The 14385-nt window shown below is 40.7% G+C and overlaps 1 protein-coding gene and 1 gene segment (V, D, J or C); both read left to right on the forward strand.

The window, feature by feature from the left end:
* The window catches only part of LOC120572047, a 217143-nt gene that overhangs the window by 152258 nt on the left and 50500 nt on the right, over positions 1-14385 (forward strand).
* Positions 1-14385, forward strand: part of LOC120572044 (CD209 antigen-like protein C) — a 56232-nt gene that overhangs the window by 16827 nt on the left and 25020 nt on the right. The window contains exons 4-7 of one of the 2 annotated variants that reach the window (XM_039821248.1): positions 1787-1876; positions 2023-2168; positions 2585-2697; positions 5697-6184. The exons of the other annotated variant lie outside the window; for it this stretch is intronic. Coding sequence (XP_039677182.1) covers positions 1787-1876; positions 2023-2168; positions 2585-2697; positions 5697-5823 — 476 coding nt within the window. The 3' untranslated portion in view covers positions 5824-6184. Of the gene's footprint in view, positions 1-1786; positions 1877-2022; positions 2169-2584; positions 2698-5696; positions 6185-14385 lie in introns of those variants that run through there. 2 annotated transcript variants of the gene reach the window in all.

The raw sequence follows: 14385 nt of genomic DNA on the forward strand, positions 1-14385 counted from the left end.
ACAGACACACCAAATAACTAAATTCCAATTTGAGATAATGAGTGATATTTCATTATGCACTGGATATATTTTAGGTCTCCTTCCATCCTACCTTCTGACCTATATCAGTGTAAATAGTACTGGGACTTACAATCTTTGTTCCCAGGATCTTTTCCTTCGGTCTGTTCCAAAGGTTAGAACTGAGCTGGGGAAAAAGGCCTTTAAGTTTGCTGCTCCCTCTGCCTGGAACAAGTTACAGAAATCCATGAAAGTTACTGAGCTGGTCTCATTGGTCGCTTTTAAGAGGATGTTGATTGACATGGAGGCAGCCACATCTGAATGTAGATGTTTTGCCTGATGTGTTTAGGATTGTGGTTGACTTTGAAGGAATTGCTGTTTCACTTGTTTTATATTTCTAGTGTTTTTGTTTATTTTGTGTTTGTATGTACTGTATGTGTGGTTGTACTGCTGCCTATCTTGGCCAGGACACTCTTGAAAAAGAGATGTTTAATCTCAATGAGTCTCTTCCTGGTTAAATAAAGGTAAAATAAAAACAAATAGATATATATAACTGACTGTGTGGTCGTTCTCTGCTTTCTGATGATGACTGGAATCATCCTCTTATCTGTATACTGTAAGATAAAATACACTTCACAACTACTGAGCCACAAATACTGAACCAATACCCCATGGTTAACTTAAATCAGCATCAGGCTCTAAAGGAAAGGTTCAGGTTTTTACTGACATGCCATATATATGCTGAAATATTTATTAGTCGCTGTAATTATTCCTAATGTCCATATCACTGTTAAGCGATCCCTTCCTAACACGATTCCAATGTAAGAAATAGGGGGGCAAACCAGTCTTCATTCTGTGTTAACATTCAGCTGAAACTTTATCAACACAACACTAGACTACCAGGACGTTTCCTTTATACCACCACTCAGCAAGGAAACACTGTCAGTGGAAACATGAAGAGAGCAAATTGTAATAAAGACATATTCAGTTTGGGAAAGTCAGACTAATGAGACCTCATACAAGCTTTGGCTCATTTTTGCACACGACAAAGACTGTGGTTTAATGTCCCAAATATTTGTCTTTAGTTTGAAGCAGAATGATTTGCTGCTGTTGGTCTTTTTTTTTTACTTTGTTATGGATTTCATATTCATCTTTCAGTCACTTTGCTGCAGACCAGATACAACCTACTGAGCAACAACAACACTCAGTTACAGGAGGAAGTAAAGCAGCTGAAGAACAGAACTGAAGGTAAGAAAAGTTTAAAACCAGTAAACTCCTGTATTATACATATTTACAGTATTTGGAGTGCCGACTAACCCACCAACTGTGAAATAAGACAACTCAGTCAGTTTTTTTTAACGGCTGCCTAGATGAGGAAACATGCGATTCAACAAACTATTCACATTTGACTCCCCTTCCTCTGTCACAGTCAGGCTCATTAGAATATACTTCCCCTGTCTGAGTATCTCCGCCTACGGCTTAACAACTACCTTTTGCATAGCTGCGCCATATGTTTTAAATAAGCCAATCAGAGCAGACTGGGTTTTTACAGGAGGGGTCTTAAAGAGACAGGCGCTAAAACAGAGGATGTTTTGGTTCTTGTTCACACTTGATGCTTCAGTTAAGAAGTCAGTAATCCTCTATTTACTATTTACAACACCTCATATTTATTTAGTCGATTTACTCTTTCATAGTTTCAAATTCTTATTTTACATTATTTTTTACCTTTCTTTATGTAACTGTTGTTATTTCTGTCCTCAATAAAGGCTCACCTTATCTTATATTTCAGTCACTTTGCTGCAGACCAGATACGACCAACTGAGCAACAACAACAGTCAGTTACAGGATGAAGTAAAGAAGCTGAAGGACAGAACTGAAGGCAAGAAAAGTTTAAAACCAGTAAACTCCTGTATTATACACATTTACGTCATAGATCTTAATTGTGTAGTTACCGTTCATTATAACTGTTTCAACTCCAAGTCTTATCACTTTCACACTGAGTGATGTGAAATCTGTCTTTAAAAGTTTTTAAAAGCTGTCCTCATGGATGGACGGGTTTTGGACACAGTTGGTACTTTAAATCAGAAGAGAAGAAGAATTGGTATGATAGCAGAGCTGACTGTCAGCAGAGAGGAGCAGATCTGGTCGTCATAAACAACAAAGAAGAACAGGTGAGTGTGTTTGTTTCACAGTGAGTGATCTTAGAGAAAAATAAATTTAATGGAAATATTTAAATATACATAATGTAAATTTGAAATCTTTGGAAAATGACCTTGAAATGTTTATTTTCCTTTTTAAAATGCATTCCTATGAAATGAAATGTTAACTGTCTTATGAGTAGCCTACAAAGTGTGCACTTCCTCATGTATTCTCTGTTTCTCTGCTGAGTATAAATGTCTTTCTTCTCTTTCCTCCATTACTAATGTGTGTTTACTGTCATGCTGTTGGGTCCAGTCCTCAGTGTGTGGTGGACCGAGGGATCCCTCTTGTGTTTGTTGTGGCTGATGAAGTCACAAGATGACTTTACTACAACAGAAATGCTGAACTGTGAACAGAGAAATGATTGTTGTCTCTCGTCAACTACTAGGAGTTTGTCTCTGAGCTGAGTAAGGATGGAGAGTCCTGGATTGGTCTATGGTATGAATGGACACAAGGAGGATGGAAATGGGAATGGGTGGACGGATCACTGCTGACAGAAAAGTGAGACATTTTAAAGGTTTTTGGTTTACATCACAATTCCATCATGGTCACTGTTTATTGAAAGATGCTGATTTGATTGGTTTCCCCGGAGAGAGACAGAGAGAGCGAGAGAGAGAGAGAGAGAGAGAGATTTTGATTTTCAAAAGAACTTTATTATAACCATCTCGCTATTTACAAAATAATCTCTTTTCAAAACAACAGGCCAATAAATACATACAAATACACTTAATTAAATGACATCACCTCCTGAGAAAAGATGAGTTGGTCTCCTTCAACAGATCACCATGAGCCCAGATCACACTGAACTGATCCACATCTTTCATCTTTATAATAATTAAAATCAATCCTGATTCAATCCTGATTCTGGCTTTCACCATCCGAGTAAACAGTAGATTCACATTAATGTCAACAGAGTCATCCACCTTCCTCTTCCTGTTCACATACACAGCCATCCATGATTGGCCCAAGATGAAGTTTAACAGCTGACATTTATGTTTAGCAAACTTCCTGTACCTGAAGCCAAGGATGAACTTTTGTTTAGAGAAAAGCTCCCCTACCTTACTGAACAGTTTCTCCAGCAACAAGAACAACGGAGGCAGACACTCTCTCACAATAACAGTGGAACACAGTTTCTGTTTCATCACAACAAGGACATTTGTTGCTAACACCAGGACTAATGACAGCCAGAAACACGCTGACAGCCACTATCCTATGTAATACTCTGCACTGGAGGTAGACAGACAGGTAGAGAGAGAGACAGGTACACGGAGCTAAACACCACGGTCAGTAGTAGACAGACAGGTAGAGAGAGAGACAGGTACACGGAGCTAGACACCACGGTCAGTAGTAGACAGACAGGTAGAGAGAGAGACAGGTACACGGAGCTAAACCCCACAGTCAGTGGTAGAGAGAGAGACAGGTACACAGAGCTAAACACCACGGTCAGTAGTAGACAGACAGGTAGAGAGAGAGACAGGTACACGGAGCTAGACACCACGGTCAGTAGTAGACAGACAGGTAGAGAGAGAGACAGGTACACGGAGCTAAACCCCACAGTCAGTGGTAGAGAGAGAGACAGGTACACAGAGCTAAACCCCACAGTAAGTGGTAGACAGACAGGTAGAGAGAGAGACAGGTACACAGAGCTAAACACCACAGTCAGTAGTAGACAGACAGGTAGAGAGATAGACAGGTACACAGAGCTAAACACAGTAAGTAGTAGACAGACAGGTAGAGAGAGAGAAAGGTACACCAAGCTAAACACAGTCAGTAGTAGACAGACAGGTAGAGAGAGAGACAGGTACACGGAGCTAAACACAGTCAGTAGTAGACAGACAGGTAGAGAGAGAGACAGGTACACAGAGCTAAACACCACGGTTAGTAGTAGACAGATAGGTAGAGAGAGAGACAGGTACACAGAGCTAAACACAGTCAGAAGTGAACAGAAAGGTAGAGAGAGAGACAGGTACACAGAGCTAAACCCCATAGTCAGTGGTAGACAGACAGGTAGACAGAGAGACAGGTACACGGAGCTAAACCCCACAGTCAGTGGTAGACAGACAGGTAGAGAGAGAGACAGGTACACGGAGCTAAACACAGTTAGTAGACAGACAGGTAGAGAGAGAGACAGGTACACAGAGCTAAACACCACGGTCAGTAGTAGGCAGACAGGTAGAGAGAGAGACAGGTACACAGAGCTAAACACCACAGTCAGTAATAGACAGACAGGTAGAGAGAGAGACAGGTACACAGAGCTAAACACCACGGTCAGTAGTAGACAGACAGGTAGAGAGAGAGACAGGTACACAGAGCTAAACACCACAGTCAGTAGTAGACAGACAGGTAGAGAGAGAGACAGGTACACAGAGCTAAACACCACAGTCAGTAGTAGACAGACAGGTAGAGAGAGAGACAGGTACACAGAGCTAAACCCACAGTCAGTGGTAGACAGACAGGTAGAGAGAGAGACAGGTAAACAGAGCCACAGACACAATACTCAGTCTTCAATCAAAAGATTTGAAACTAAATTAAAAGAAGAATACACAGAACAATGGTGAAATGAAAATAAAATACAACACAAACTCCTCTCTTATCAATCCTGAACAGAGATATCCAACTGGCCGAATATCTCAAAACAAAAAATCCAAAATAAAAAGAAAATTCAACAAAATCCAGAGTCAGTGACTATGAGCTGGAAATTGAAAGAGGTTGACATTTAAAATAGTGGAGACCAAGAGAGGAACGAGTCTGTACACACTGCCACCAGGACATCCAAACACAATTACATTTCCTATGTACATGTCCAAAATATTTCCAATTTGAAAAACATATACCAGGCTTCACTACCTACACTGAGGACAACAAGTTTCCTCTTTTATTAGGGGAAGATGAAAACACGGCATGGGTAGCAGATAAATATTATCATTGTTATTATTCTTTGATTTCTTTTTCTTTCTTTCTTTCTTATATATATATATATATATATATATATATATATATATATATATATATATATATATATATATATATATTGTTTCAATGTACCCTTTGAGAATTTGTTTATTATCTGCAATTATATCATAATTATGCTGTTCACTTGTATTATTATATCTGATGTATTTACTCCTTCTGTGTTTGTTCTTATGCTTCAGCAACACAGATGTATTTTTTTTGTCATGCCAATAAAGCAAATTGAAATTGAAAAAATGAGAGAGAGACAGAAAAGAGAGAGAGAGAGAGAGAGAAAAAGAGAGAGAGACAGAAAGAGAGAGAGAGAGAGAGAGAGAGAGAGAGAGAGAGGCACTAAACAAGATTTCATTCTTTCATTAGCAGCTGTTACAGATTACATCGATTTACAAAACTTAATCTTAAATGAGTTATTGAAATAATTTGATTATGTACAGATAATATAAATATTTAAAGTGAAACAGTTTATTTGAAATGAACAACAATCAGGAGTTTCAGCTCTTTGATAAAAGAACATTTTATTTGTCTGACAGGTTCTGGGCAGCAGGACTGCCTCACTATAACGGTTACTATGCTGCATGCTGCATTCAACAAGGAAAATGGACACAAGGATATTATTCTGATAATAAGAACTGGATCTGTGAGAAAATGATTATCTGAACTCTTTGATGACAGAGAGGTGTGTAGTGTTGGGATCAGCTTTGTCAAATCAGACCAATTCTTTAACATTTACTCAGCTGTTTATTCTGTGTTACTAAATAACCTGATTACAGAGATATTGTTCCTCTGCCCTTCATAGTGCACAATCTGGTTAGAAGTCATGTGTACTTACTCTGTAGTCCTACAGGATTATTATAATTCAAGATAATAAAAACATGGATTAGCAGGTTGCCTTTACCTGGTTTATGTAGTTTATTATAACGTTTGTAATCAGTTAGTTAGAAGTTTTTCCTTAGAACATTTTACACTCCACACAAAATAAACTCCACCCTACCTCCATCTCCCCTCCCAAACCCGTCCCCACAACCAATTAAATCATTAAGTATTATTTTTTAACGTTGCAGTGTAACCTTAACCTAACTATTGTATTTGTATCTTTTAATTTTAGCCTGTATTCCTTTCATGAAAGTTTTTAATTGCTCTTTAATGTTTGATGTAAAGTGTTTTGAATTGCCTTGTTGCTGAAATGTGCTATAGAAATAAAGATGCCTTGCCCTACAACCTCCAGCCTGTCAGTCTGTCTCCAGGGCATAGAGAACACTGTTGTGTCTGTCTGTCTCAGAGGAAGTGTAACGTTAACCGCGCTATACGGCCGCTTTTCGGCTCGTGATTATATTATATTGCAGTGAACGCTGTCTGTGTTGAGTTTTGAAAAGTGTAACCACACTTGTGACCGCATTTCCGTGACTCGCTGTGACTTGAAGCTGCAGAGGAGACGTAGTTTGCTCCGTCTGCACCACAGCTCTGTGTCAAGTCAATTTATTTATAGAGAACATTTAAAACCAACCTAGGCTGAACAAAGTGCCGTACAAAGTTATATTATGTTATAAAAACAAAGGAAAATAATATAAATATAGACACAATGAACAGCATACAAAAAACACACTATATAATTCTATACAAATGTCCCTAAAACTAAATCATACGCCAAAGAATAAAAAAGTGTTTTAAGACGAGATCTGGGCAGTAGAGGATCTGGGCAGTAGAGGAGGACCTAATATGAACAGGAAGTTTGTTCCAGAGTCTCGGGGCCACAACGGAGAAGGTACGATCACCCTTTGTTTTCATCCCAGACTGTGGAATAGTTGTGTGTGTCGAAGCTGAGCCTCGCTCTCTGTCAAACATGAAGAGAAGGCGGAGAAGGTCACGCTTGCGTACGTGCTCTAAAGGTCAAGACACACCGACCAGACGGCCGACCCTCGGCAGAAAAGGCAGTCGGACCGATCAGTCTCCCCGAGTTGGTCAAAGTGCCTCGGAACACGTCGAAGCGACAAGACGTAAAATGTCTCCATAACAGCAGGCGGCTGATTGGACGAACGCGTCACGTGTTTCTGGCTGCTCCCGGAGGATAAACGAGAAATAGGCCATGCAGCTGCTGAATCTGAGGTAGAGAGAGAGACAGGTACACGGAGCTAAACACCACAGTCAGTAGTAGAAAGACAGGTAGAGAGAGAGACAGGTACACGGCGCTAAACACCACAGTCAGTAGTAGACAGACAGGTAAATGGACTGTTTTTATATAGCGCTTTTCTAGTCTTAACGACTACTCAAAGCGCTTTAACATAGTACAGGAACCTGATTCACAGAGGTAAGTGGTTGGAAAAGGCACAATCCACTTCAGGGCTTTGGCGGACAGGTCGGGGTATTCTGTTGCAACTTTCAGCCAAAAAGCAGGCAGGCATCTCTAAGAAAAGTCCATTTTTAAAGCACTGTCACAGGACAGTTCAGCCAGGCTGTCTTGCTCTCTGGACGTGAAGTTTGTCAGGGTGTAGTCATCCAGGGTGGCAAACTGATTTTTTATCCAGTTCACTGTTGTGTCGGCAGTTGGGAAATAAATCCGTAGCTGAGTTTTCAGCAGGTGCAGGTGCTGTCTGACATCATCTTGCACAGCACTTGAAAGGTGCATGTCTGAGCTGTCTAAAAAATCTGAAAGATTTGGAAATGAGTCATAGTTTGCCTCCTCAACGCACCTGGCCCACATCCCCATCTTCTTGATTACTGCTTCAACTTTGTCTTGTGTATGAAAAAGAGTAACCGACTTCCCCTGTAGGCTCCTATTTAGTCCATTCAAGTGCTCAAAAATGTAAGAGAGATACGCCAACTTGGCAAGCCAGTCTGCACCATTGAATCGGCCAGAAAGGTCGAACTTGGTGTCTCAAACAGTCTCACCTCATCTCGCAACTCGTAAAGCCGTGCAAGCACCTTCCCTCTTGACAGCCACCGGACCTCGGTATGGAGCAGCAATTGTCGGTTCTCACTGCCCATCTAGTCGCATAAAACTGAAAAAAGTCTTGATTTCAGTGTTTTTACTGCTTCATCCAGAACAGTTTTGCTTGTCTGCAAAGGTTTACAAAAGAGAAAGTCCTCCTCTATTTCTCCGTTGTATTCATACCTTACGTAGGCGAGCAGGTTGGCGAGGTCAGTGGCTTCGTCCAGCTGAAGAGCAAAAAATCAACTGGCTTTGATCCGCGATATCAGCTGGTCTTTCACATTGCTGGCCATCTCCTCGATTCTGCGCTGCAGTAAGTCCATTTGCTTTTGTGCTTTGTCATCCAGCATGACACCCACAGTCTCTTTAATTACCGGCAGCACCACCTCCTCGCCGAGTGTATGTGGCATCCCTTTTATCGCTATGATTCAGGACACCCGGTACGAGATTTCACTGCTTTAGCAGTAGCACCACCTGTAGATGTCGATTCCATTACTTTCTTGCTTGTGCTGTATTCCTGGAGCTTGCTTTTGAAAAACTCGCCTGGCTTGGACTTAAATTCCCCATGCTTGGTTTCCAGATGCTGGCGAAGCTTTGACAGTTTCATGCTCTCGTTAGCCAATGCCTCGTAGCAACAAACGCAAACGGGCAACGGCTCATCTTCGGGGCCAGTGTAACTGAATCCTAATGTTAAGTAGCTTTCGTAGTATTTTCTTTTCACTCTCCTTTTCTTTGTTTCTTTATGAGGAATCTGGTTTGTAAATGCCTCAGACTCACTGTCAATCTCTTCATTATTGGTAACCTCTGCCTCTTTTCTCTTCAGAGAACCTGTTGCCATCCACCGATCCATGTTGTGGTTCTAACGGCACTGGACTTGAACGTTATGGCCGAGTTCCACGAGCCTATTTTAGTAATCACACAATAACGATGGCTCGTCATTATATTATATTGCAGCGAGCGTTGTCTGTGTGGAGTTTTAAAAAGTGTTACCACACTTGGGACCGCGTCATCGGCATTTACGGGACTCACTGCGACTTGAACAAGCTGCAGAGGCAACGTATTTTGCTCCGTCTTTACTGCAGCTGTGTGTGTTTGTGTCGGAGTTGAACCTCGCACTCTCTGTCAAACATGCAGAGAGGACTAAGAAGATCACGCTTAGGTACGCGATTTCAGGTTGAAATTTGGCACAGATTGATTTTACCTGAATTGATCCTCAGTAGAAACGGCCTACTCCAGTTGGTAGCTTACAAAGTATCGAGTTCAGTACCCAACCCTACCCTAAACCCACGATAACGTTGGCTTTTCTGTGATAAAAATATTTCCCAAATCTTAATCAAGGTCTCGTTTACACTCGTTATTTCAAGTGTCTTACAGTGCCTTGCGAAAGTATTCGGCCCCCTTGAACTTTTCGACCTTTTGCCACATTTCAGGCCTCAAACCTAAAGATATAAAACTGTAATTTTTTTGTGAAGAATCAACAACAAGTGGGACACAATCATGAAGTGGAACGAAATTTATTGGATATTTCAAACCTTTTAAACAAATAAAAAACTGAAATATTGGGCGCAAAATTATTCAGCCCCCTTAAGTTAATACTTTGTAGCGCCACCTTTTGCTGTGATTGCAGACTCCATCAGGTTTTCTTCCAGAATGGTCCTGTATTTGGCTCCATCCATCTTCCCATCAATTTTAACCATCTTCCCTGTCCCTGCTGAAGAAAAGCAGGCCCAAACCATGATGCTGCCACCACCATGTTTGACAGTGGGGATGGTGTGTTCAGGGTGATGAGCTGTGTTGCTTTTACGCCAAACATAACGTTTTGCATTGTTGCCAAAAAGTTTGATTTTGGTTTCATCTGACCACAGCACCTTCTTCCACATGTTTGGTGTGTCTCCCAGGTGGCTTTTGGCAAACTTTAAACGACACTTTTTATGGATATCTTTAAGAAATGGCTTTCTTCTTGCCACTCTTCCATAAAGGCCAGATTTGTGCAGTATACGACTGATTGTTGTCCTATGGACAGAGTCTCCCACCTCAGCTGTAGATCTCTGCAGTTCATCCAGAGTGATCATGGGCCTCTTGGCTGCATCTCTGATCAGTCTTCTCATTGTATGAGCTGAAAGTTTAGAGGGACGGCCGGGATTTGTAGTGGTCTGATACTCCTTCCATTTCAATATTATCGCTTGCACAGTGCTCCTTGGGATGTTTAAAGCTTGGGAAATCTTTTTGTATCCAAATCCGGCTTTAAACTTCTCCGCAACAGTATCTCGGATCTGCCTGGTGTGTTCCTTGTTCTTCATGATGCTCTCTGCGCTTTACACGGACCTCTGAGACTATCACAGAGCAGGTGCATTTATACGGAGACTTGATTACACACAGCTGGATTCTATTTATCATCATTAGTCATTTAGGTCAACATTGGATCATTCAGAGATCCTCACTGAACTTCTGGAGAGAGTTTGCTGCACTGAAAGTAAAGGGGCTGAATAATTTTGCACGCCCACTTTTTCAGTTTTTTATTTGTTAAAAAAGTTTGAAATAGCCAATGAATTTCGTTCCACTTCATAATTGGGACCCACTTGTTGTTGATTCTTCACAAAAAATTACAGTTTTATATCTTTACGTTTGAGGCCTGAAATGTGGCAAAAGGTCGAAACGTTCAAGGGGGCCGAATACTTTCGCAAGGCACTGTATATCTGGATTAAATCCACATGCAACACTTTTGTAAACCCCTCGCCACACAGTGTTGGGAAAGTTCACTTTCTACATGAACTAGTTCAAAGTTCAGTTCCCAAATTTTAAAATGAACTAGTTCAGTTCATAGTTCATACTTCAAAATTTTGAACTAAGTTCACAGTTCCAAAAATGAACTAGTTCATAGTTCTTTTTTTCCATATGTTGCTGCGAGCTATTATTTTCAAAATTATTGCCACAGCCCGTATAGAACCACAGACAGCACTTATTGTATCAGTTTTAACACTGAAACTGTGTGTCAGATTTCATTTTCATATCCAATCAGTTCAATGTGCCGTTTCAGGTTTGCTGTGGATGGGACTGAAGTGTGGATTTTCTTTTTGAAAGCCGGAGGGCAAAGTTTGCACAGAAATGTAAGATTTTTCCCATCCTCACCGACCTTGTCATAAAACTGATTTAAATGATCATACGACGCCTCCACACTGCTTGGTCGCCTCCATGCTGCTGTCGCCTCCATGCTGCTTTTTGTTTTGAAGACGCATGCGGTGGTGCGACCATAGATATAGAACAATAGATAATGTAATTCTGACTTGCCACTCCAGGATGGAACCACTTGGCAGCCATTTTACCAGGGTTAAGTTTTAGAATTGCTTAAATTGGAATCAATGGGGAAAGAAGCTCATGTTGTCTTTATAATCCTTATATTTTTCTACCAATACATCAATAGTGGTTTTAATTCAAAGTAATGACTGTAAGACAACTGTGCCTTTCTAGAAAGAAACAAAAAATAGAGATTTGGGTGGTATTTTGATTGATATAGCTCCAAGAGAACAAGTAATTCGTTCAATTATAAAGATAATCTCATAATTTTGCATTTATATTGCAATTGTGTGCGATTTTTATCAATATATTGGACTATTTATCTAAATTGACACAGGTTAACATATGCGAGAAATATACGCCCATGTTAAATGGTGATATCGCAATTTAACATGGGCAAATGCAAGCTTCGAAACAGTAAAGTAGGTACAGCTTTGCCTCACATACCAAAACCTAACTGATGTACAACAAACAGGCATGACCCCACTTATGTTGCAATTATGGACATTTCAGTTGCCTGTTTGTATATTTCTGTTGCCTGTTTGTATATTTCTGTTCCCTTGTGTGTATTTATCCTGTTTTGTATATTTCTGTTTACCCTGTTTTGACCGTGTTGTATTTTGTTTCCCATTTTTGTTGATTATTCTGAATTGTGTTCCTGTCGTCTCTGTTATCCCTCGTGTTGTCTAGTGTTGTATCAAGTGTCTGTGTTTAGGTGATGTCATGTTTTCTGTCTGTTTTTACTGCTTCCTGTTTTATTTTGCCAGTCTGGTTTTCTGTCTTGTCATGTCTAGCTTTGCTTTCTGTTTTCCCGCCTTTGTTGATTGTCCTGCCCCGCCCTGATGTGTTCCACCTGCTGTATCACCTGTCCCTCATTTGTTCATCTTCTCATGTATTTAGCCTCTGTGTTCCCTTTGTCTTTTGTTGGTTCGTCCTGTGTTCGCCACTGTGACTAGTGTTGTTTCCCTGTTCCTTGTGTTTTTGTCGGTTTACTCCTGCCTTTGTTTCGCCTGTCAGTTTTCCAGCTCTTGTGCTGCCGTTTTTTGTTATAATAAAATCCCTGAGTTCAACCATCTCCTGCCTGCCTGCCTTCCTCTGCATTTGGGTCCACATTCCCTGCTCCCTCGTCACAACTTAACACTTTATTCCATTTTGGAGGTAAAAATGAGACACGTCAGTCATGCACAAACATGATCATTTATCATTGTTATAGCCTACCAGGCTCAGAAACCTTACCTAGGCCTACACCTGATGTCAATTGAATTAGCTTTAGCCATCTCTATATGCATATGAATCCTACCTCTTCTGAAAAATTCACATGTATTCAATTAAGGATAGCAATTCGATGCAAATGATTATATATACATATATATATATATATATATATATATATATATATATATATATATATATATATATTTATTTATTTAAGTATAGTTAAGTAGTTAAAAGGGGTGTGATATATGTAGTAAGGACAGAGCTAAGTAAAATGGACCCCACAGTTGTTCAAGAAATTGAACTTTTCCTGAAGCATCATGACTTCCCTGTTGGCTCAACATCAAGAAGTCGATTTGTAATAAAGAGAAGGTGTGACAATTACATAATGAAGGGTAAGTGATGAGCCTTATCATGGCAATCTAGTTACTACTTATAATAGTGCATGAATTCAGAATGTTGCCTTTCTTGATATATTTCTTTGTTTTGTTGATTTTTTTGTTTTAACTTACTACTTACACTCATTTAAAAAAAAAAACTACTACTAATAAGTAATGCTTATGTTGGGCCCGTCATATGGCCAACTTTACTACATCAACCGCAGGCGGAAGGTGGGAGAACACCTGGCAAAAGTACTAAGATCAACAGAGGAAGCTGATGAGATTTTCAAAAGTTTCCATGACAGTGAGCATGGGGGCTAGCCTAGAAATCTAGACTGCCCCTAGTGGCATTACATTTATTTGGCAGCCAGAGGGGGTCTAGGCAATCTCCGTTGACTTTTGAGCTGCAAAAACCAAATTTTGGTCAGGCCAATCACATCGTGTATAGAGTCGGTGGGCGGGACTTAACGTAATGACGGCAGAGTTGCGACAGTTCCTTCTCTTCCTGCTACTTGAAAACAACGAACATGGCTGCTCCTGCTGGCGAACAGCGGTCTTTCGAATCGGCTTTGGCTGCGACTCTGGAAGACTTGGAGTTCAGCTTTTCTTTGAGAGAAGAACAAAGAACGGCACTGAAGTCATTCTTAAAAAAGGAAAATGTTTTCGGAGTTTTGCCGACCGGATACGGCTCTGGTTGGTTGTAGCGCTATCCTATTACGTGCAGAGGAATTTGAAAGACAACCGTTTATCCCGCCTTTCGGATTGAGCCCTGTCAATGGAGAGTTCCCAGACCCTACATCTTGATGTGGGTCTGGCTTGTCAGGCTACATGGGGGCCACTGTGGAATGGGAAAGACTGTTGACGCCATTGTCCTAAAATACTACTGGCCTGGGATGGAAGGGGACATCTGAAAATGGGTGATTAGATTTATTTTTTTCTTCCTGAATTTGCAAATAATTTGAACTTGACATACTTTCACAAAACTGTCTCAACATTTACTGGTCCCCACGTTTTTTACAAGATATCGGAGTGTCCGAAATGCCAGGCCAGATGGTGCACGCTGAAAGTGAAGAAGGCATACATCCCAATTGAGGTGACAGTTCCATCATGTGCTTTTAGTTCCATCATCAGCTTTTGTTCTCCAGAGTAGGCTATGAACACTTTGTCACTACATGCTGTCTTTCCTCAGATTACAGAGCCACTGGAACTGGTAGGCATGGACCTGATGGGGAAACTGGCCAAAACTGACCAGGGCCATGAGTACATTTGTGCAATCATAGACTATTTCACAAAATGGACCGAGGCCTATGCCTTAAAAACAACAGAAGTTGCAGCTTGCATTCTGGACTTCTTTTACAAATACGGTGCACCAAAAAGGCTGCTTACAGACAGAGGACGTGAGTT

Source organism: Perca fluviatilis, chromosome 13 (genome assembly GCF_010015445.1).
Source record: "Perca fluviatilis chromosome 13, GENO_Pfluv_1.0, whole genome shotgun sequence".
NCBI lineage: Eukaryota > Metazoa > Chordata > Actinopteri > Perciformes > Percidae > Perca > Perca fluviatilis.